This window comes from Pseudophryne corroboree, chromosome 1 (genome assembly GCF_028390025.1).
Source record: "Pseudophryne corroboree isolate aPseCor3 chromosome 1, aPseCor3.hap2, whole genome shotgun sequence".
Classification (NCBI taxonomy): Eukaryota; Metazoa; Chordata; class Amphibia; order Anura; family Myobatrachidae; genus Pseudophryne; species Pseudophryne corroboree.
Genome location: NC_086444.1, coordinates 535,676,951 through 535,700,639, shown reverse-complemented (window position 1 = coordinate 535,700,639; position 23,689 = coordinate 535,676,951). Strand labels below are relative to the sequence as shown.

General features: G+C 43.7%; 1 protein-coding gene across 13 annotated transcripts in view; it reads left to right on the top strand.

Moving 5' to 3' along the window:
• Positions 1–23,689, top strand: part of MPDZ (multiple PDZ domain crumbs cell polarity complex component) — a 333,366-nt gene that overhangs the window by 271,116 nt on the left and 38,561 nt on the right. For all 13 annotated transcript variants that reach the window (XM_063914044.1, XM_063914045.1, XM_063914055.1 and 10 more), the window contains 8 exons: positions 5,711–5,791; positions 10,557–10,649; positions 10,744–10,818; positions 11,157–11,337; positions 11,981–12,126; positions 20,747–20,830; positions 20,931–21,124; positions 22,148–22,295. In XM_063914044.1, coding sequence (XP_063770114.1) covers positions 5,711–5,791; positions 10,557–10,649; positions 10,744–10,818; positions 11,157–11,337; positions 11,981–12,126; positions 20,747–20,830; positions 20,931–21,124; positions 22,148–22,295 — 1,002 coding nt within the window. The remainder of the gene's footprint in view (positions 1–5,710; positions 5,792–10,556; positions 10,650–10,743; positions 10,819–11,156; positions 11,338–11,980; positions 12,127–20,746; positions 20,831–20,930; positions 21,125–22,147; positions 22,296–23,689) is intronic.

Genomic DNA, 23,689 nt, shown 5'->3' with positions numbered 1-23,689 from the left:
GCATATCTGGCACTATGAGGGGGCATATCTGGCACTGAGGGGGCATATGTGGCACTATGAGGGCATATGTGGCACTATGAGGACATATCTGGCACTGAGGGGGCATATCTGGCAGTGTGGGTGCATATCTGGCACTGTGGGGGCATATCTGGCAGTGTGAGGGCATATCTGGCAGTGTGAGGGCTGTGTACGGCTAGAGCTGCATTTCCCACCCTAGGCTTATACTCGAGTCAATAAGTTTTCCCAGGTTTTTGTGGTAAAATTAGGTACCTTGGCTTATATTCAGGTCGACTTATACTCGAGTATATACGTATGTTAGGTTTTTTATTTTCAGGGAGTACTGCTGGCAACAGTCTTCCTGCTTCGTGGGACTTAGGGGAGAGAAGTCAGACCTACTTCTGTGAGTTCAAAGGCTCTGCTTCTTTGGCTACAGGACACCATTAGCTCCTGAGGGTCTGCTCGCTAGGTACGCCTAGATGCTCGTTCCCAGAGCCCGCCGTCACTCCCCTTGCAGAGCCAGAAGTCAGAAGACAAGTGAGTAGAAGAAGAAAAGATTACTTCAGTGACGGCTTCTGAGGTACCGCACACATTTGAAAAGAGCTGGTCTGAAGCGCGCCATTACGGGGGCGGAGCTTAGCCCTCACAGCACACAGCCCGGCGTCACTTTCTCTACACAAGGCTGCAGAGACGCTGGTCCTTCCTCACACTGTTGCATAAGTATCAGGGTGAAAAATGGGGGGGCACACTTATTTTGGTGCATTATATGTTAATTATAAAAGCGCTGCAGGTCTGGGGCATTTTCAGTGGTGTTTCAGACCGGGATTGAGCGCTGGGGTGTGAGCTGGCAATAACTCCCTCTGTGTCCCTCTGACAGGCTTTACTGTGGGTCTGTCCCCTATAGGCCCAATGTGTCTGTGTGTATTGGGTGCACGTGTGTCGGCATGTCGGCATGTCTGAGGCGGAGTGCTCTTCCCAGGAGGAGACCATGTTAGGGACACAAGCGGCTGTGGGAGTGACCCTGTCGGCACCGCCGACACCTGATTGGGTGAATGTTTTGGGTGCTTTGAATGCTAACGTGGCTCTGATAAATAAGAGATTGGATAAATCTGAGTCTCAGAACCAGGCATGGAAGAAAACAGTAGAGGATGTGTTGTTACAAGTCCAGACCCCCTCGGGGTCACAAAATCGTCCATTTGCCCAGCTGGCAGACACGGATACCGACACGGACACAGACTCAAGTGTCGACTATAGTAATGCCAGATTAGATCCAAAACGGTCAAAGAGCATTCAGTACATGATTGGGGCAATAAAAGACGTATTACATATCACTGAGGACCCTACTGTTCCTGATACTAGGGTCTGTATGTATATAAGAAAGAAACCTGGGGCAACGTTTCCTCCCTCTCATGAACTGAACACGCTTTGTGAAAAGGTTTGGGAAAATCCTGACAAAAAGTTTCAGATTCCCAAAAGGATTCCTGTGGCGTATCCGTTTCCCTCTGGGGATAGGGAAAAATGGGAGTCACCCCCCATTGTCGACAAAGCTCTATCACGGCTGTCCAAAAAGGTGGCTCTTCCGTCCCCTGACACGGCAGCCCTAAAGGATCCTGCGGATCGTAGGCAGGAAAATACATTGAAATCCATTTATGTCACCACGGGTACGCTACTCAGACCAGCCATTGCATCTGCGTGGGTGAGTAGCGCTATCGAAAAATGGGCAGATAACTTGTCATCTGAAATAGATACCCTGGATAGGGATAGCATTCTTTTGACACTAGGTTATATCAGGGACGCTGCAGTCTACCTAAAGGAAGCTGCGAGGGATATTGGCCTCTTGGGATCAAGGGCCAATGCCATGGAAGTCTCAGCTAGGAGAGCATTGTGGATTCATCAATGGAATGCTGATGCTGACTCTAAGAAAGCTATGGAGTCTCTACCGTATAAAGGTGGTGTATTGTTTGGTGACGGCCTCGCTGAGTTGGTATCTACGGCTACCGCGGGTAAGTCATCATTTTTACCTTATGTGCCTGCACCACAAAAGAAAGCACACCACTATCAGATGCAGTCCTTTCGGCCCAATAAATACAGAAAAGGCCGAGGGTCTTCCTTCCTTGCTACTAGAGGAAAGGGAAAAGGTAAATGATCACCGGCCGTGGCCGGTTCCCAGGAGCAGAAGTCCTCCCCGGCTTCTGCCAAATCCACCGCATGACGCTGTGGCTCCTCTGCGGGAGTCCGCACCGGTGGGGGCACGTCTAAAGCTCTTCAGTCAGTTCTGGGCTCGTTCGGCCCTGGACCCATGGGTTTTAGAAATAGTGTCCCAGGTGTACAAACTGGAGTTTCAAGACGTTCCCCCTCACCGATTTTTCAAATCGGCCTTACCAGCTTCTCTTCCGGACAGGGAGGTGGTATGCGCCGCAATACAAAAATTGTGTCACAATCAAGTCATTGTCAGGGTTCCCCCGTCGCAACAGGGAGAAGGCTTTTATTCGAGTCTGTTCGTGATCCCGAAGCCAGACTGCTCAGTCAGACCAATCCTGAACCTCAAATCCCTAAATTTCGACCTAAGAAAATTCTAATTCAAGATTGAATCTCTCTGGGCAGTGATCTCCGGTCTGGAGGAAGGAGATTTTGTCGGTAGACATAAAGGATGCCTACTTACATGTTCCCATTTATCCTCCACATCAGGCTTACCTGAGATTTGCAGTTCAGGATTGTCATTACCAATTTCAAAACTTGCCAAAATCACAGTTGGTTCCGACGAGACGGCTGTCGTTTTTGGGAATGATTCTGGACACAGAATTACAGAGTTTTTCTTCCAGTGGAAAAGGCTCTGGAAATTCAGAACCTGGTCAAACAAATTCTGAAACCGGCAAAAGTATCGATCCATCAATGTACTCGGTTGCTGGGGAAGATGGTGGCGGCCTACGAGGCCATTCAGTTTGGCAGATTCCATGCCAGAGTGTTTCAGTGGGACCTGTTGGACAAGTGGTCCGGGTCCCATCTGCATATGCACCGAAGGATAATCCTGTCTTCCAAGACCAGAATCTCACTTCTGTGGTGGCTGCACAGCTCTCACCTCCTAGAGGGATGCAGGTTCGGGATCTAGGACTGGATCTTAGTGACCACGGATGCGAGTCTCCGAGGCTGGGGGGCAGTCATACAGGGGGAAAGCTTCCAGGGAAGATGGTCAAGCCAGGAAATTTGTCTACACATAAACGTTCTGGAGTTAAGGGCCATTTACAACGGCCTTCTGCAAGCGGAACATCTTCTTCACATTCAGCCCGTCTTGATTCAGTCGGACAACATAACAGCAGTAGCGTACATAAACCGCCAGGGCGGAACAAAGAGCAGAGCGGCAGTGGCAGAGGCCACAAAGGTTCTCAGCTGGGCGGAAAGGCATACAAGCGCTCTGTCAGCGATCTTCATTCCAGGAGTGGACAACTGGGAAGCAGACTTCCTCAGCAGACACGATCTCCATCCAGGAGAGTGGGGTCTTCATCAAGAGGTCTTTGCAGAAGTGACAAGTCTTTGGGGAATGCCTCAAATAGAGATGATGGCGTCTCGCCTCAACAAGAAACTTCAGAGATATTGTTCCAGGTCGAGAGACCCTCAAGCAATAGCAGTGGACGCCCTAATGACACGTTGGGTGTTTCAGTCGGTGTATGTGTTTCCTCCGCTCCCACTCATTCCAAAAGTAATAAAAATCATAAGAAGAACAAAGGTTCAAGCGATCCTCATTGTTCCAGACTGGCCAAGGAGGGCTTGGTATCCAGGTCTTCAGGAATTACTTATAGGAGATCCCTGGCCTCTTCCTCTGAGGGAGGATCTGTTACAGCAGGGGCCGTGTGTGTTCCAAGACTTACCGCGACTTCGTTTGACGGTTTGGCGGTTGAACGCCGGATCCTAGCCCGAAAGGGTATTCCCAAGGAAGTCATCTCCACTCTTATTCAGGCCAGGAAAGGAGTAACGTCTAAACATTACCACCGTATTTGGAGAAAATACGTGTCTTGGTGTTAATCCAGGAAGGCTCCTACGGAGGAATTTCAGTTAGGACGTTTTCTCCATTTTCTACAAGCTGGTGTGGATGCGGGCCTAAAGTTGGGCTCTATTAAAGTACAAATTTCAGCCTTATCGGTTTTCTTCCAAAAACAGTTGGCCTCCCTTCCAGAACTTCAGACTTTTGTTAAAGGCGTGTTGCACATCCAACCTCCCTTTGTGCCCCCAGTGGCACCGTGGGATCTTAACGTGGTGTTGCAATTCCTTCAATCTCATTGGTTTGAACCTTTACAGAAGGTAGAGTTGAAATTCCTCACTTGGAAAGTGGTCATGCTGTTGGCCTTGGCATCCGCAAGGCGGTTGTCTGAATTAGCGGCCTTGTCTCACAAGAGCCCTTATTTGATCTTCCATGAAGATAGGGCAGAGTTGAAGACTCGTCAGCAATTTCTGCCGAAAGTGGTTTTGTCGTTCCACTTGAACCAACCTATTGTGGTGCCAGTGGCTACTGACGCCTTGCTGGAATCGAAGTTTCTCGATGTAGTCAGAGCTTTGAAAATTTATGTCGCCAGAACGGCTCAGTTTAGGAAAACGGAGGCTCTGTTTGTCCTGTATGCTCACAACAAGATTGGGGCTCCTGCTTCCAAGCAGACTATTGCGCGCTGGATCTGTCATACGATTCAGCAGGCTCATTCTACGGCTGGATTGCTGTTACCGAAATCGGTGAAGGCACATTCTACCAGAAAGGCTGGGCGGCATTACAACTTTGCTGAGCGGCTACTTGGTCGGGTTGAAACACCTTTGCGAAGTTCTACAAGTTTGATACCCTGGCTGATGAGGACCTCATGTTTGGTCAATCGGTGCTGCAGAGTCATCCGCACTCTCCCGCCCATTCTAGAGCTTTGGTATAACCCCATGGTTCTTGATGTGACCCCAGCATCCTCTAGGACGTATGAGAAAATAGGATTTTAATACCTACCGGTAAATCCTTTTCTCTTAGTCCATAGAGGATGCTGGGCGCCCGTCCCAGTGCGTACTGTATCTGCAGTTTTTTGTTACGTTTCAACACATGTTGTGTTACGTTTTTAGTCAGCTGGTTGCTGACGTTGTTCATGCCGTTGACTTGCGTTATGTTGAATGCCATGTTGTACGGTGTGCTTGAGGTGTGAGCTGGTATGTATCTCACCTTAGTTTAACAATAAATCCTTTTCCTCGAAATGTCCGTCTCCCTGGGCACAGTTCCTATAACTGGAGTCTGGAGGAGGGGCATAGAGGGAGGAGCCAGTTCACACCCTTTGATAGTCTTAAAGTGCCCATGTCTCCTGCGGATCTTGTCTATACCCCATGGTTCTTGATGTGACCCCAGCATCCTCTACGGACTAAGAGAAAAGGATTTACCGGTAGGTATTAAAATCCTATTTTTTTAAAAAACATAGTTGGGGTTGTGCAGGATGCCTAATGTAGGTGAACTGTATGGGGGAGTACATGGTAACATGTTCACTGTGGATTTTAGCTAAGCTTGGACCAAATTCTATAACATTTAGCCACTGCAGCACTGCTTATCCCTAATGCTTGTAAGTAGGCATTATTTCCCACTATTTACATTAAGCCTTAACTATTCTAATTTAACAACTTAGTATGATGGGGAATAGTGTACACTGAGTTTGATAAACATGTTTTTGTGTACAGTTATATAACATGCATCTTTTCACTTCAGAATGAAGAGAACGTTTCAGGTCTGGGGCCTCCATTGAATCTCAGTTCCTTTAAAAATATCCTCCATGTAGAGTTGCCAAAGGTAATAAACTGTAGTATAGGTTAAGTTGATGATGCTTTTAATTCATTCTGAATTGTGACATGATGGAATTACAATGCAACCTTGTTGGGGAACTGATTTGTATTGGATTTCTTTGTTTCACTAACTTCCTACTGTTGCTGCCTGTGTATCAACCGAGCACCAATATGGTGTCCTCAGCTGTCGGAGAATATTATCTGCCTTTACCAGGTTTCTTCTTCAACACTTAGAACCACTACCACTGACTAGTTATTTTTTTGTTGGTTGCTGTTGTTGGATTCTCCTGACTGCTGACATTGGTTAAAGACTTCTGGGTAGGTGGTAGAGAGTTTATGCGGGGTTCAACAGAGGACGTGCATTTAATGGATACAAGTGTTAGCTGCTTCTGTAGGTCATAGAACTTAAGCAGATGCAGGTGTCTTGAAGAAATTAAGTAAGGTCTTTAGTGATGTTTATTGCTCAAAAATAGCATTTTGAAGAACTGTTCTATACAACACTCAATAAAGGTAGTTAAGGCCCCATACACTAGAACACAGGTTCTCAAACTCGGTCCTCAGGACCCCACACAGTGCATGTTTTGCAGGTCTCCTCACAGAATCACAAGTTAAATAATTAGCTCCACCTGTGGACCTTTTAAAATGTTTCAGTGAGTAATTAATACACCTGTGTACCTGCTGGGTTACCTGCAAAACATGCACTGTGTGGGGTCCTGAGGATTGAGTTTGAGAACCACTGCACTAGAACAATAATGCCCGATTTCAGCCCAATTCGGGCATTCGGCCCGATATATCGGCTGAAATCGGGCATTTTAGAGGTGTTCCCGAACCGATCCGATCTGATGCGCGTTCCCGTGAGCATCGGATCGGATCCTCCAGATTGAATGTGCTGCACATTCAATCTGGTTCGACCTGGGGGCATGGCTTGGGATCACCCAGCATCGCCAAGATATATTGTATGCAAATGGGCAGCATCCACTGTATCTTAGACGATCCTGCCCCCCGGGAGGCTGCCGGGGTGATCGCCTGCGATCACCTCCGACATGAGATCATTCTAGTGTATGGGGCCCTTTACACACACTTTGGATATCTAGAGATTGACACAGCTAGTAAGGGGTAATCCAGACCCCAATATTTGTAATTAAGTTGTCAAAGCATATATTTTTATTATGATTTATTTTTAGGGCACCACAAAGTTTCCTCAGAACCTTACAGGTTATATACACAGGAACAGTAAAATATGAAACGCCAGTGGTACACTAAATGTAAAATTACATATTATTGGGCAATACAGGGCAGCAAACTGACAAACTAGGCATGGACTGGCGAGGAGGTATGGTGACTCACTGTTTTTTACCAGGCAAGTGGAGGGGAGCTAAATGGAGAGGAAGTTTGTTCAGCACTCAGTGAGCATGTACCCTATGAAGAATGAGCTCTCTAAGTCAGAATAGATGAAAGGTATTATGAAATAAGGGACAGGAGCACTGGAAGCATGCAATAGTGCTGTGGAGGGTCATGAGGATGGAGGGCCCTGCCCATGAGAACTTACAAGCTAAAGGTAGTGGAGCATGTTGGAGAGTGAACTAGGGATAAACAGAGGAGAAGAGCGAAGATTTATGAAGAGGGGTGGTAAACTGTGATAAAAAGGTGATTTTTGAGCAAACATTTCAAGCTGGCAAGATTCAGCGAAAGTCTAGCTTCATGAGGAAGTGAGTTCCAATGAAGGCGACAGAGCGGAAAAATTCTTGGAGGCGAGTATAAGAGGATGTAACCAATGTGGAGTAAAGGTGGTGTTTGGAGGAAAAATTGAAGGGAGGGGATGTGGAGAGAAATTAGGTTGGAGATGTAGCATGGGGCAGAGCAAATTCGTGTTTCAGCTGTATTCTGAGGGGAATAGGGAGACAGTGAAGCAGGCTGCAGAATGGGGATACCGACACAGATTGGTTAGACCGGCAGCAGTGTTTATGATGGATTGAAGTGGGGGAGACAAGAGAGGGTTAGGTTACAGTATTTTGGTTGAAAGAAGCTAATTGCTTGGAAAAGAGTTTTGGCAACATCAGTGGTGAGTAAAGGCCTGATCTTAGAGATGTTTCTGAGATAATGACAGCAGTAATGAGATATGGATTGATTTAGCAAGGTGAAAGGCAGGGAAGTGTTGGTTTTAATACTCAAGCAGCAGATTTGGGGAACAGCCAGAAGGGAGATGTTATCTACAAACAAAGAGCATGGTCCCGTCTTAAATATATAAATCTCTCTCTCTCTCTCTCTCTCTCTCTCTCTTTATCTTCACATTGTACTCAGTTAATGGGGGCATTTTTTTCCCTCCCTGTCTACTTATTGCCACACTGGGGAGTGGTCCAACTTCTTATGCAAACGGGCTGTATTGTACTAAGTAGCTGAGTGATGTGTCTTCATATGGCAGACCTAAACTAACTTGCATGATTTGTCTACTTTGGGTCTATTGCCACCTCTAAACTGACTTTTGCCTCCAAGAAACTGGCAACCAGTGCTGAAACTACATGCTGCTGCTGGAGTTCCAGGATGCCTAGAATCCCTCTTTCCAGATAATTATGTCCCTGAAGAATATTTTGGAACAGTTTTAGAGATTATTTAATCATTATTATGAAGGACTGAGGGCAAAATAATAATGGGGCCTTAGACAATTCAGTAGCAAATATGGAAACTCATAAATCCCTGAATACAGTTGACTCTGTCGACTATGATCATTTAGATCTAACAAGCCATATCAAACTCCAAACTGACATTGTAGAAATTTATCAGGTCAGTCAGTTGTTTCTCAACAAACCATGTTTTAATCAGTAGGTGCCAGAATGGGTAGCTCCAGACAAATGCTGTTGCACCTCTTTAAGAGCTCTTCATTCTTTTTCATGGGAAGATTTACAGTTGTATGAATCTTGCTCAGTGGACCATACTTCCTAGATGTCTGTCTATGCTGTTATTTTTTTCTGGGACATCTGTAGGCAGTGAATTTAGAAGATGATCAAGTATGCTATGGTTGGTAAAAGATCCTTCCTCGGCTATCCTCAATTAAATTATTTCTGCTGCAAGAGTACATTTTACATACTTGGGCATGGAGTTTTGGGGGCTCATCTGTTACTCTTTGGTTTCATGCCATCGGGTGCAAGCTTCTTAAAGAGACAAATGGTGGTATTCCCTACAATCTTTTTGGATATCTATTAGTGAACACCTTACAGAGTCTCTCTATGAAGCCAGGTGTGTGTAATGATTTCAATACATTTGTGTGTTATGTGAGGTAATAGAGTATACCCATGTGTAAAATAAGGTATTAGAGTGTTTATTTGTAATCTACCAATACCAAAGTAATACAAAAATGACGATATGGCAGTATTGCTGTTTTTCTTAAGGCAATGTTACTGAACTATACCAATCCACATTTTTGTTTTTTTCAGTGTTGCAGTTGTCCCATGTTATTATGGATTTTTTGTTTATGTGGGTTTTAGCTTTGCTTAGGGGTCCTTAGAGACAAGGGACTATAGCTGGGAAAGAAGGTTGGATATATGTAGTTGATGGTGGACACAGAGTCATATATATTTCTACAATTCTTTTTTGCTTGTTTTTGTATGTTTTATGTGTTTTCAAGTAATGGATATTTATTTTGATATATATCATTGCTGCCTTAAATGTCAATATTGTTACTATGTTGTTAATTTTTGTTCTCACCCAAGATTATCCACACTATAGGGTATACTGTAGTATTATTATTATTATTATTATTATTATTATTATTATTATTATTAACAGTTTCTTATATAACGCAGCAAATTCTGTTGCGCTTTACAATTGGAAATAACAATGATATAACAAAACTGGGTAATAACAAACAGTCATAGAGGTAGGAAGGCCCTGTTCACAAGCTTACAATCTACAGAATCTATATTCAATTAGGGTCGGATCCATTCCGACATGCATTTGTCGGAATGGATCCGACAACCCCTATTCAATCTCATCTCAAATCAACTTTTAAAAAGTCGAATTGAGATGAGGGACCCAGAGGAGGAGAGGGGGGGGGGAGCCACGGGGAGACCAGCGGGGACAGCCGCGGGCAGACGGAGGAGAGCAGCGCTACAGTAGGTTGTCTCACAGCTGCTAGACCTTGCGGCAGTGTCCACCCAGCTCCAGCAAACGTAACTTCACTTGCTGGAGCCAGGTGGACACTGCTGTGAGACATCCTGCTGCAGCGCTGTGCTGTAGCGCTTCTCTCCCCTGTATGCCCTGCGGCTCTCCCCCGTCTCCCTGCGCCCCCCCCCTCCTCCTCTGTGTCCCACATCTCAGTCTGACATTTTTTTATGTCAGACTGAGATGGTCGGAAACAGCGTTTCACTCAAAAGTACATGAATCGGCAGTCGAATTCCACGACTTGTCGAATAAAAACTGATGGGACTGAGTAGGTCAAATCACTATTCGACCTTAAAAAGTCGAAAACTGCCGTCTTTTCGACAGATGGCAGTTTTCGACCCTAATTGAATAAACCCCTATATTTATTAAGTCTATTTATTTTATCAAGTAACTTGGATTTTGTGACTGGTAACTTTTTTTTCTAAGTAGAGATTTTACTTGTTAACATAGAGGGAAATCTACAAATAGGAAGGGTACACACTGATTTTTGGGATTATGTTAAATTCACATAGCTATACAATATTTGCTCAATGTCACTAATCCATTGAGTGTGGAATGTTTTTTAATTTTAGATAAAAAATTACAATTAAATGGATTTTTTCTTATTTTGATAGGACCAAGGAGGCCTAGGTATTGCCATCAGTGAAGAAGACACTCTGAATGGAGTAGTTATTAAAAGTTTGACAGATTATGGTGCAGCGGCAAAGGTGAGAAGGAACATTTTGTGGCAAATCTATAAGTAGTGTAGTATTTCAGTAGTTTGTAATGGTAATTTAGCACAATGTTATTTTTTCCTTATAGGATGGACGATTCAAAGTGGGTGATCGTATCTTGGCGGTTGATGATGAACCTGTGGTGGGTGACCCTATTGACAAGGTAGGTTTATATACATGTATACATTTTTTGTAGAAATTATTTATAAATCTCAGAGATACTTCTCATACCTGCCTCTGAAAACAAAATGTCGGAGCCGCACCTCCGACTGGGGTCTACTGAGTTGACTGTGTGTGTTCTGTGGGTCGAAACTGTCAAGTTGACTTCTAGATTTATCTGACCAGCTTTTTTTTTTAGTTAAAAATATTCACTGTCGTAACTATAATTAAAATCTCAAAACAGGTAAAGATTTGTTATTTGTAACCATGTTTTTTCACCTACATTATGATACATTTTTCAGTAGATGGTTGTTATTACATTGTATTGGTCATTTCATGTAGGTTGTCAGTCTTCTAAAGAAAGCAAAAACAACTGTTAAGTTGACAATAAGTTCTGATGAACAAGACATCCAGCAAAATAATAATTTACCACTGACTACGTTCTCTTCCAACGCTACCGAAAAGAAAAGTGTACCGCCGGGTCTACCACATATCAGTCTTCCAGATTCAGAGCCTGTTTGCAGTAAGCACAACAACAATTTCTACGTTACTGTCCTCTGTATGCACGATCTGCGTCGCTCTGAGTTTTCATGGTGATGTTGCAATACTAAATCGGTTCTTATGTATTTACTGTAGTATTACTTGTATAATAATGCATACATTTAACTTTTCATATCCAGTGTATTATTATACTGTAGTTATTCATTTTTATTTATAGAACGCTACAAGGTGCTCTCAGAACAATATAGTGATACAATTACATAAACATAGCAAAAATACATAGGATAACAAAAAAACAAAGTTCAAAGGAAAGTAAAATGCTAATACTTTAGTAACGTATTATTACAGATGTGTTTTGCTACAATGTTGCTGCAGTATGCAGGGCATGCTAGGCTAATTCTCACAAGCCCGTCCCCTATTCAGAGTGAATGGATAGTTTGTACATCCTACACGCTATCCGTCACCATGCATGTGTATCGCCGCAACAGTCTATCAGGGTACAGGTGTATTTGCAATGTGCCAAGCGCATATTCTCTAGCTCTACACAATTTTATCTTAATGAGGAGCTCCAGAATATGAATAAATAATGCCAGACTTTCAGAATTCTTACAGCATTCAATAAAAAACACGTTAACACTAAATATTTTGTCTTATGTGATTTTTAGGTACTAGTCGATCATCAACTCCAGCTACCTTTCCTTCTGATCCAGCTACTTGTCCAATAATCCCAGGATGTGAAACAACAATTGATATATCTAAAGGGCGAACAGGTTTAGGGCTCAGCATTGTAGGAGGTGCAGACACTCTGTTGGTAAATACACTGATAATCACTGAATACAAATCGAAATCGAATTTATTTTGTTCTACATGTAAGAGGTTTATCTACTTGGTTGATTGTGGGCTGAATATTTTTATTCTTGTGTTACATCATTTTCTGTGAATCCACTGGGAGACACTGAACCCTTTGTTAAAATGGGACTTTAAATAAAGTGTTGTCTCCCTCATTTTTATCTAGAGATGAGCGGGTTCGGTTTCTCTGAATCCGAACCCGCCAGAACTTCATGTTTTTTTTCACGGGTCCGAGCGACTCGGATCTTCCCGCCTTGCTCGGTTAACCCGAGCGCGCCCGAACGTCATCATGACGCTGTCGGATTCTCGCGAGGCTCGGATTCTATCGCGAGACTCGGATTCTATATAAGGAGCCCGCGTCGCCGCCATTTTCACACGTGCATTGAGATTGATAGGGAGAGGACGTGGCTGGCGTCCTCTCCGTTTAGAATTAGAATAGATTAGAGAGACACTTGATTTACTAATTTTGGGGAGCATTAGGAGTACTCAGTAGTGTACAGTGCAGAGTTTTGCTGATAGTGACCAGTGACCACCACTTTTATTTATAATCCGTTCTCTGCCTGAAAAAAGCGATACACAGCACACAGTGACTCAGTCACATACCATATCTGTGTGCACTGCTCAGGCTCAGGCCAGTGTGCTGCATCATCTATTATCTATATATAATATTATATATATCTGTCTGACTGCTCAGCTCACACAGCTTATAATTGTGGGGGAGACTGGGGAGCACTACTGCAGTGCCAGTTATAGGTTATAGCAGGAGCCAGGAGTACATAATATATTATATAGTGAGTGACCACCAGACACACAGTGCAGTTTATTTAATATATCCGTTCTCTGCCTGAAAAAAGCGATACACACAGTGACTCAGTCAGTCACATACCATATCTGTGTGCACTGCTCAGGCTCAGGCCAGTGTGCTGCATCATCTATATATATATTATATATCTGTCTGACTGCTCAGCTCACACAGCTTATAATTGTGGGGGAGACTGGGGAGCACTACTGCAGTGCCAGTTATAGGTTATAGCAGGAGCCAGGAGTACATAATATTATATTAAAATTAAACAGTGCACACTTTTGCTGCAGGAGTGCCACTGCCAGTGTGACTAGTGACCAGTGACCTGACCACCAGTATATAATATTAGTAGTATACTATCTCTTTATCAACCAGTCTATATATTAGCAGCAGACACAGTACAGTGCGGTAGTTCACGGCTGTGGCTACCTCTGTGTCGGCACTCGGCAGCCCGTCCATAATTGTATATACCACCTAACCGTGGTTTTTTTTTTCTTTCTTTATACATACATACTAGTTACGAGTATACTATCTCTTTATCAACCAGTCTATATATTAGCAGCAGACACAGTACAGTGCGGTAGTTCACGGCTGTGGCTACCTCTGTGTCGGCACTCGGCAGCCCGTCCATAATTGTATATACCACCTAACCGTGGTTTTTTTTTCTTTCTTTATACATACATACTAGTTACGAGTATACTATCTCTTTATCAACCAGTCTATATATTAGCAGCAGACACAGTACAGTGCGGTAGTTCACGGCTGTGGCTACCTCTGTGTCGGCACTCGGCAGCCCGTCCATAATTGTATATACCACCTGACCGTGGTTTTTTTTTCTTTCTTTATACATACATACTAGTTACGAGTATACTATCTCTTTATCAACCAGTCTATATATTAGCAGCAGACACAGTACAGTGCGGTAGTTCACGGCTGTGGCTACCTCTGTGTCGGCACTCGGCAGCCCGTCCATAATTGTATATACCACCTAACCGTGGTTTTTTTTTCTTTCTTTATACATACATACTAGTTACGAGTATACTATCTCTTTATCAACCAGTCTATATATTAGCAGCAGACACAGTACAGTGCGGTAGTTCACGGCTGTGGCTACCTCTGTGTCGGCACTCGGCAGCCCGTCCATAATTGTATATACCACCTAACCGTGGTTTTTTTTTCTTTCTTTATACATACATACTAGTTACGAGTATACTATCTCTTTATCAACCAGTCTATATATTAGCAGCAGACACAGTACAGTGCGGTAGTTCACGGCTGTGGCTACCTCTGTGTCGGCACTCGGCAGCCCGTCCATAATTGTATATACCACCTGACCGTGGTTTTTTTTTCTTTCTTTATACATACATACTAGTTACGAGTATACTATCTCTTTATCAACCAGTCTATATATTAGCAGCAGACACAGTACAGTGCGGTAGTTCACGGCTGTGGCTACCTCTGTGTCGGCACTCGGCAGCCCGTCCATAATTGTATATACCACCTAACCGTGGTTTTTTTTTTTTTCTTTATACATACATACTAGTTACGAGTATACTATCTCTTTATCAACCAGTCTATATATTAGCAGCAGACACAGTACAGTGCGGTAGTTCACGGCTGTGGCTACCTCTGTGTTGGCACTCGGCTGCCCGTCCATAATTGTATATACCACCTAACCGTGGTTTTTTTTTCTTTCTTTATACATACATACTAGTTACGAGTATACTATCTCTTTATCAACCAGTCTATATATTAGCAGCAGACACAGTACAGTGCGGTAGTTCACGGCTGTGGCTACCTCTGTGTCGGCACTCGGCAGCCCGTCCATAATTGTATACTAGTATCCAATCCATCCATCTCCATTGTTTACCTGAGGTGCCTTTTAGTTGTGCCTATTAAAATATGGAGAACAAAAATGTTGAGGTTCCAAAATTAGGGAAAGATCAAGATCCACTTCCACCTCGTGCTGAAGCTGCTGCCACTAGTCATGGCCGAGACGATGAAATGCCAGCAACGTCGTCTGCCAAGGCCGATGCCCAATGGCATAGTACAGAGCATGTCAAAACCAAAACACCAAATATCAGTAAAAAAAGGACTCCAAAACCTAAAATAAAATTGTCGGAGGAGAAGCGTAAACTTGCCAATATGCCATTTACCACACGGAGTGGCAAGGAACGGCTGAGGCCCTGGCCTATGTTCATGGCTAGTGGTTCAGCTTCACATGAGGATGGAAGCACTCAGCCTCTCGCTAGAAAACTGAAAAGACTCAAGCTGGCAAAAGCACCGCAAAGAACTGTGCGTTCTTTGAAATCCCAAATCCACAAGGAGAGTCCAATTGTGTCGGTTGCGATGCCTGACCTTCCCAACACTGGACGTGAAGAGCATGCGCCTTCCACCATTTGCACGCCCCCTGCAAGTGCTGGAAGGAGCACCCGCAGTCCAGTTCCTGATAGTCAGATTGAAGATGTCAGTGTTGAAGTACACCAGGATGAGGAGGATATGGGTGTTGCTGGCGCTGGGGAGGAAATTGACCAGGAGGATTCTGATGGTGAGGTGGTTTGTTTAAGTCAGGCACCCGGGGAGACACCTGTTGTCCGTGGGAGGAATATGGCCGTTGACATGCCAGGTGAAAATACCAAAAAAATCAGCTCTTCGGTGTGGAGGTATTTCACCAGAAATGCGGACAACAGGTGTCAAGCCGTGTGTTCCCTTTGTCAAGCTGTAATAAGTAGGGGTAAGGACGTTAACCACCTCGGAACATCCTCCCTTATACGTCACCTGCAGCGCATTCATAATAAGTCAGTGACAAGTTCAAAAACTTTGGGTGACAGCGGAAGCAGTCCACTGACCAGTAAATCCCTTCCTCTTGTAACCAAGCTCACGCAAACCACCCCACCAACTCCCTCAGTGTCAATTTCCTCCTTCCCCAGGAATGCCAATAGTCCTGCAGGCCATGTCACTGGCAATTCTGACGAGTCCTCTCCTGCCTGGGATTCCTCCGATGCATCCTTGCGTGTAACGCCTACTGCTGCTGGCGCTGCTGTTGTTGCCGCTGGGAGTCGATGGTCATCCCAGAGGGGAAGTCGTAAGCCCACTTGTACTACTTCCAGTAAGCAATTGACTGTTCAACAGTCCTTTGCGAGGAAGATGAAATATCACAGCAGTCATCCTACTGCAAAGCGGATAACTGAGTCCTTGACAACTATGTTGGTGTTAGACGTGCGTCCGGTATCCGCCGTTAGTTCACAGGGAACTAGACAATTTATTGAGGCAGTGTGCCCCCGTTACCAAATACCATCTAGGTTCCACTTCTCTAGGCAGGCGATACCGAGAATGTACACGGACGTCAGAAAAAGACTCACCAGTGTCCTAAAAAATGCAGTTGTACCCAATGTCCACTTAACCACGGACATGTGGACAAGTGGAGCAGGGCAGGGTCAGGACTATATGACTGTGACAGCCCACTGGGTAGATGCATGGACTCCCGCCGCAAGAACAGCAGCGGCGGCACCAGTAGCAGCATCTCGCAAACGCCAACTCTTTCCTAGGCAGGCTACGCTTTGTATCACCGCTTTCCAGAATACGCACACAGCTGAAAACCTCTTACGGCAACTGAGGAAGATCATCGCGGAATGGCTTACCCCAATTGGACTCTCCTGTGGATTTGTGGCATCGGACAACGCCAGCAATATTGTGTGTGCATTAAATATGGGCAAATTCCAGCACGTCCCATGTTTTGCACATACCTTGAATTTGGTGGTGCAGAATTTTTTAAAAAACGACAGGGGCGTGCAAGAGATGCTGTCGGTGGCCAGAAAAATTGCGGGACACTTTCGGCGTACAGGCACCACGTACAGAAGACTGGAGCACCACCAAAAACTACTGAACCTGCCCTGCCATCATCTGAAGCAAGAAGTGGTAACGAGGTGGAATTCAACCTTCTATATGCTTCAGAGGTTGGAGGAGCAGCAAAAGGCCATTCAAGCCTATACAATTGAGCACGATATAGGAGATGGAATGCACCTGTCTCAAGTGCAGTGGAGAATGATTTCAACGTTGTGCAAGGTTCTGATGCCCTTTGAACTTGCCACACGTGAAGTCAGTTCAGACACTGCCAGCCTGAGTCAGGTCATTCCCCTCATCAGGCTTTTGCAGAAGAAGCTGGAGGCATTGAAGAAGGAGCTAAAAGGGAGCGATTCCGCTAGGCATGTGGGACTTGTGGATGCAGCCCTTAATTCGCTTAACAAGGATTCACGGGTGGTCAATCTGTTGAAATCAGAGCACTACATTTTGGCCACCGTGCTCGATCCTAGATTTAAAGCCTACCTTGGATCTCTCTTTCCGGCAGACACAGGTCTGCTGGGGTTGAAAGACCTGCTGGTGACAAAATTGTCAAGTCAAGCGGAACGCGACCTGTCAACATCTCCTCCTTCACATTCTCCCGCAACTGGGGGTGCGAGGAAAAGGCTCAGAATTCCGAGCCCACCCGCTGGCGGTGATGCAGGGCAGTCTGGAGCGACTGCTGATGCTGACATCTGGTCCGGACTGAAGGACCTGACAACGATTACGGACATGTCGTCTACTGTCACTGCATATGATTCTCTCAACATTGATAGAATGGTGGAGGATTATATGAGTGACCGCATCCAAGTAGGCACGTCACACAGTCCGTACTTATACTGGCAGGAAAAAGAGGCAATTTGGAGGCCCTTGCACAAACTGGCTTTATTCTACCTAAGTTGCCCTCCCACAAGTGTGTACTCCGAAAGAGTGTTTAGTGCCGCCGCTCACCTTGTCAGCAATCGGCGTACGAGGTTACATCCAGAAAATGTGGAGAAGATGATGTTCATTAAAATGAATTATAATCAATTCCTCCGCGGAGACATTGACCAGCAGCAATTGCCTCCACAAAGTACACAGGGAGCTGAGATGGTGGATTCCAGTGGGGACGAATTGATAATCTGTGAGGAGGGGGATGTACACGGTGATATATCGGAGGGTGAAGATGAGGTGGACATCTTGCCTCTGTAGAGCCAGTTTGTGCAAGGAGAGATTAATTGCTTCTTTTTTGGGGGGGGTCCAAACCAACCCGTCATATCAGTCACAGTCGTGTGGCAGACCCTGTCACTGAAATGATGGGTTGGTTAAAGTGTGCATGTCCTGTTTTGTTTATACAACATAAGGGTGGGTGGGAGGGCCCAAGGACAATTCCATCTTGCACCTCTTTTTTCTTTTCTTTTTCTTTGCATCATGTGCTGATTGGGGAGGGTTTTTTTGGAAGGGACATCCTGCGTGACACTGCAGTGCCACTCCTAGATGGGCCCGGTGTTTGTGTCGGCCACTAGGGTCGCTAATCTTACTCACACAGTCAGCTACCTCATTGCGCCTCTTTTTTTCTTTGCGTCATGTGCTGTTTGGGGAGGGTTTTTTGGAAGGGCCATCCTGCGTGACACTGCAGTGCCACTCCTAGATGGGCCCGGTGTTTGTGTCGGCCACTAGGGTCGCTAATCTTACTCACACAGTCAGCTACCTCATTGCGCCTCTTTTTTTCTTTGCGTCATGTGCTGTTTGGGGAGGGTTTTTTGGAAGGGCCATCCTGCGTGACACTGCAGTGACACTCCTAGATGGGCCCGGTGTTTGTGTCGGCCACTAGGGTCGCTAATCTTACTCACACAGCTACCTCATTGCGCCTCTTTTTTTCTTTGCGTCATGTGCTGTTTGGGGAGGGTTTTTTGGAAGGGACATCCTGCGTGACACTGCAGTGCCACTCCTAGATGGGCCCGGTGTTTGTGTCGGCCACTAGGGTCGCTTATCTTACTCACACAGCGACCTCGGTGCAAATTTTAGGTCTAAAAATAATATTGTGAGGTGTGAGGTATTCAGAATAGACTGAAAATGAGTGTAAATTATGGTTTTTGAGGTTAATAATACTTTGGGATCAAAATGACCCCCAAATTCTATGATTTAAGCTGTTTTTTAGTGTTTTTTGAAAAAGACACCCGAATCCAAAACACACCCGAATCCGACAAAAAAAATTCGGTGAGGTTTTGCCAAAACGCGGTCGAACCCAAAACACGGCCGCGGAACCGAACCCAAAACCAAAACACAAAACCCGAAAAATTTCAGGCGCTCATCTCTATAATTTTATCCCAATCCTGCTGGATGTTTGGTTTCTTTTCCAACCAGGCTCCTGTGGGCAGAACTTAAGAACAAATTAAACAGAACCAGCATTCCCTTTCAATTTTCATTTTGGTTTAAAATTAAACAGGAGAACCAGGAGGGGTTGGGTTAGGGGTAAGATTAAAATATGTACTGGGATCCATTGGGATTTTGACCGTCTGGATGCCGCTGTTGGTATCCTGACCATTGGGATACTAACGGCCAGGATTTCATACCCAAACCCTTTAAAAGCCCTAGCAACGTTCAAGGAATGAAGAGATCCATTCTGCTCCATTCTGAACACATTCTGATATTGTATTGGAATTATCATGTCTTGATGTAAATGGCAATTTGAAACCCCCTTCGGCTGAAGTTATGGTTTTGTTAATCATTATCCTAGAATGTGCATCAGATGGTGTCCTACACTGGGCTTCCCTTAAGGTTCAAGTCCAGTATTGGCTTTGGAAGTGTAGTTTCAGAAGAAAGGGTCGTCATTTACAGTTGCTTAGCTCTCCCTTCAATGGGTTTTACACAGCCGAGCTCTGACATTCCCATCATTTGACCTTCTAGAATGGTTGATTTTTGAAAGGTGTACTTCACTCTAGACTATCTGTAAAATAGAAACACTCAGTGGTGCAAGTAGAAATAATTTCTTAGTGGTATGGAGTGCCGAAAAATGGGCGTGATCATGTGTTGTGAGGGGGCATGACCACATGCCACTAGTGGGAGTGGCTACATGACACTAGCGACATTGCCACATGACACAGCCCCTTTTCTTTGCACTCTGGAGGCAAGGCTAGAAATATATAGTAATGCCTCCCAGTATAATAGAAATATATAGTGATACCCCCAGTATAATAAATATATGTAGTAATGGCCACATTTTAATAACATTATATAGTAATGCCTCCATTATAACTGGAAATATACTGTAGTAGTGCCCCTGGTATAATAGAAATATATAGTTATGTCCACATTACAATAGAAATATATAGTTACACCCCCATAATAATAGAAATATATAGTAATACTCCTGTAATAATAGAAATATATCGTAGTGTCCACATTATATTAGAAATGAATTACCCCACACAGTGGAGCCAGAGACATGCCCAGTAATCCAGCCTGTGAGGAACAAAAGCCGCTCAGTGCTGATGTATCATACGAGCCGAGTGAATGGAACAGTTGCACTGCTGCTCCCTGCAAGGGACGCTGCGGGAACTCAGGCTCCTCTATTCACGCCAGCCACAGCCGCCAGAGGAGGAAGCGTTGTGTGACACCACGATGCCTCCGTCATGCCACAGTAACCCTGACAAAGTGGGAGGCGCCGTCATGCTGCCAAGCACCATGGTCTTGTTGCTTTGTGGAGCATTCTAATTGTGGTAATGGCATGGATGCAAAGTGTGTGGCAGGAGGTACTGAGTACCCACTGCCAAATTCTTAAGGGTACTCCGTACCCGCATACTTGTACCCCTGGAAACACTATAGTTTTGTGCACAGAGAAAATAAGACATGTACAGTTAACTATTTTTCAGTTTTAATTCATGCTTTAATTCATTCCAATTTTGTTATCCATTTTGAAAATGTAATTAAAATAAAAAAAATTGTTTTTGTTTGTCAGGGTGCCATTATTATTCATGAAGTATATGAAGAAGGTGCTGCTTCCAAAGATGGCAGACTATGGGCTGGGGATCAAATATTAGAGGTATAGAATGTATATTTCAAATTGATTTGTCATTCATTATTTCATTTGCTTTACCCACTAAACTTTTTGGTTGACTTTTTATTTTATTTTTATTTTTTAGGTAAATTGTATTGATTTAAGAAATGCCACACACGATGAAGCCATAAATGTGCTGAGACAAACCCCACAAAAAGTCCGTCTGACGGTATATCGGGATGAGGCACAGTACAAGGAGGAGGATATGTACGATATACTAAATGTGGAGCTACAGAAGAAGCCAGGGAAAGGTCTTGGCTTAAGCATTGTGGGGAAAAGGTAAATGTAATACGATGTAATATATGTTGGCAAATAATTATTTGTGTCTTAAAGAATATTTTATCTTTGTTCTGATTATTTCCAATTTCATGGGCAGTCTGCTTATTCTATATAATAATAGGCTAATACTGCTTCTCACCACTATGGCGACCGATGGAGCAATTTAAGTGTTGCTCTTTTCAGAAGCTCAGAGCCACGAGCGCTATCATTACTGTTATGTTGTGCCGTCATTTTTCACTGGCTAGTAACGACAGTATTAGTGAAATAGTAGCAAACACATTTTAAGGTAATTTTTCTATTAGGTTGGTGTTATGTTTGAATTTTGCAATACTGTGACTTACTGTGTTTGATAATTTTGCATACAGAACTCTGTACAGGTTGAGTATCCCTTATCCAAAATGCTTGGGACCAGAGGTATTTTGGATATCGGATTTTTCCGTATTTTGGAATAATTGCATACCATAATGAGATATCATGGCAATGGGACCTAAATCTAAGCACAGAATGCATTTATGTTTTATATGCACCTTATACACACAGCCTGAAGGTAATTTTAGCCAATATTTTTTAAAACTTTGTGCATTAAACAAAGTGTGTCTACATTCACACAATTAATTTATGTTTCATATACACCTTATATACACAGTCTGAAGGTCATTTAATACAATATTTTTAATAACTGTGTGTATTAAACAAAGTTTGTGTACATTGAGCCATCAGAAAACAAAAGTTTCACTATCTCACTCTCGCTCAAAAAAGTCCGTATTTCGGAATATTCCGTATTTCGGATATTTGGATATGGGATACTCAACCTGTATTGCTTATTTCACTGCAACATAGTGCTGTACTGACTTCAGTGGTTCTTTTGAAATTGTTAGAATGTACTCCCATTAATAATGGAACAGTCTATTATGTGGTTACCTCCACTGTATAAATTAAAACAATTGGAATTTATTACTGTTACATTTTTATTCTTGTATAATGACTATTCTTTTTTACTGTTATCTTTTTTCTTTACCCCAGGAATGATACTGGGGTGTTTGTATCAGATATTGTGAAAGGTGGTATAGCAGAGACAGATGGGAGACTGATGCAGGGTGATCAGATATTAATGGTGAATGGAGAGGATGTTAGGAATGCCACTCAGGAAGCTGTTGCAGCTCTATTAAAGGTAACAATTACATAATTATATGCGCAGTCCAACTTTGATCCTTGTCATGTTGATTTTGGGAAGTATTGAATATTTAATTATGAATATATGTAAACTATGGTTTATATTATTACGGTTTCAATATACAGAGAATTCCTTGCTGGTTATATCAGTTGTTGATCTAATCAATTTAGTTAGTGCAGTTTATACAGCAGCACCTTTCAGTTATTTAACCACTTAACTGACGATTTATTTCTCCAAAAACCGCTCCGAAATTGTCGGGGTTTTTTATGAGTGAATTAGGTGAAGAACATGAATTTAACCCTATCCCAAATGATTTTAGTTAAAAATAAAAAATGAAACATCGATCGAGAACATCGCGACCATCGTGGCTTTCATTTTGAAAGCCGGGACAGCCTGAAGGTATACAGGGGGGGTCTGGGGGTTGCTTGGGAGGGTTCATTTACACTCCCCAGCGGCTGCCATTGTCTGCAGCCGCTGGAGGGGGGGGGGGATCGGTCAGCACGGCAGACACAGGGGGAAAGTGCAGGGAGGCAGAGGGACCTTCCGGTTTTAAGGTTTTAAGACTCTGTGATAGTGTAGGACCTGCATGAGGGTGGGGTACCTTGGAGATCGGTATGCAGGCTTCCGTGCATTGGCCAATCCACTAACTAAACCCCCATCATTTATTTATTGAATTGTTGAGGATAAGTGAGCTTACTTTGGTGAGTGCTGGGTTTTTTGTTTGTATATATATATATATATATATATATATATATATATATATATATCCTCCACAAGCAGCCGGCACTCAGATACTAAAGGCAAAATGGCTCAGGTGCTCCATCCGAATAATAATACAATGTCCCCAATGAAAGACGGCACTCAGAGACTTGAAAATGCAGATGCAACAAACTGTATTGAGATCAACGTTTCGGGGTACAACCCCCTTTCTCAAGATTCCATCACAGCACAAACAGACATCTGTGCTATATTATCTGTATAATTATCTGTGCTATATATCTGTGCTGTGTTATATATATATAAATAACTTTTTCAATGCTGATGTATAACCAAAGAACGGTTTTGTAAATGCTGAGCAGCTTTATCGAGCAGTAAATGTAATAGCCTGAGAGCTGCTTTAGGTGCGGGACTTTGTGAGAGTCTGCCCTTATTTGTAATGCGGCAGGTTGGTTTTGCCTTGTAAATGTTTGCCATTTTAAAATTACATTTAGCACCTATGTGAAAATGCATTTCCATTAATTTCACTTTAAAAAGTAAAGAAGAGTCTTGCTTATAGTCATATATGAGGATGCTTTATCTCAGTATAATATTTTGGGTCATTGTTGTACTTTACATTAGCCTTGCGAATGCCGCTGAATATAAAAATGTCTAGATATAAGGAATCAACAGTG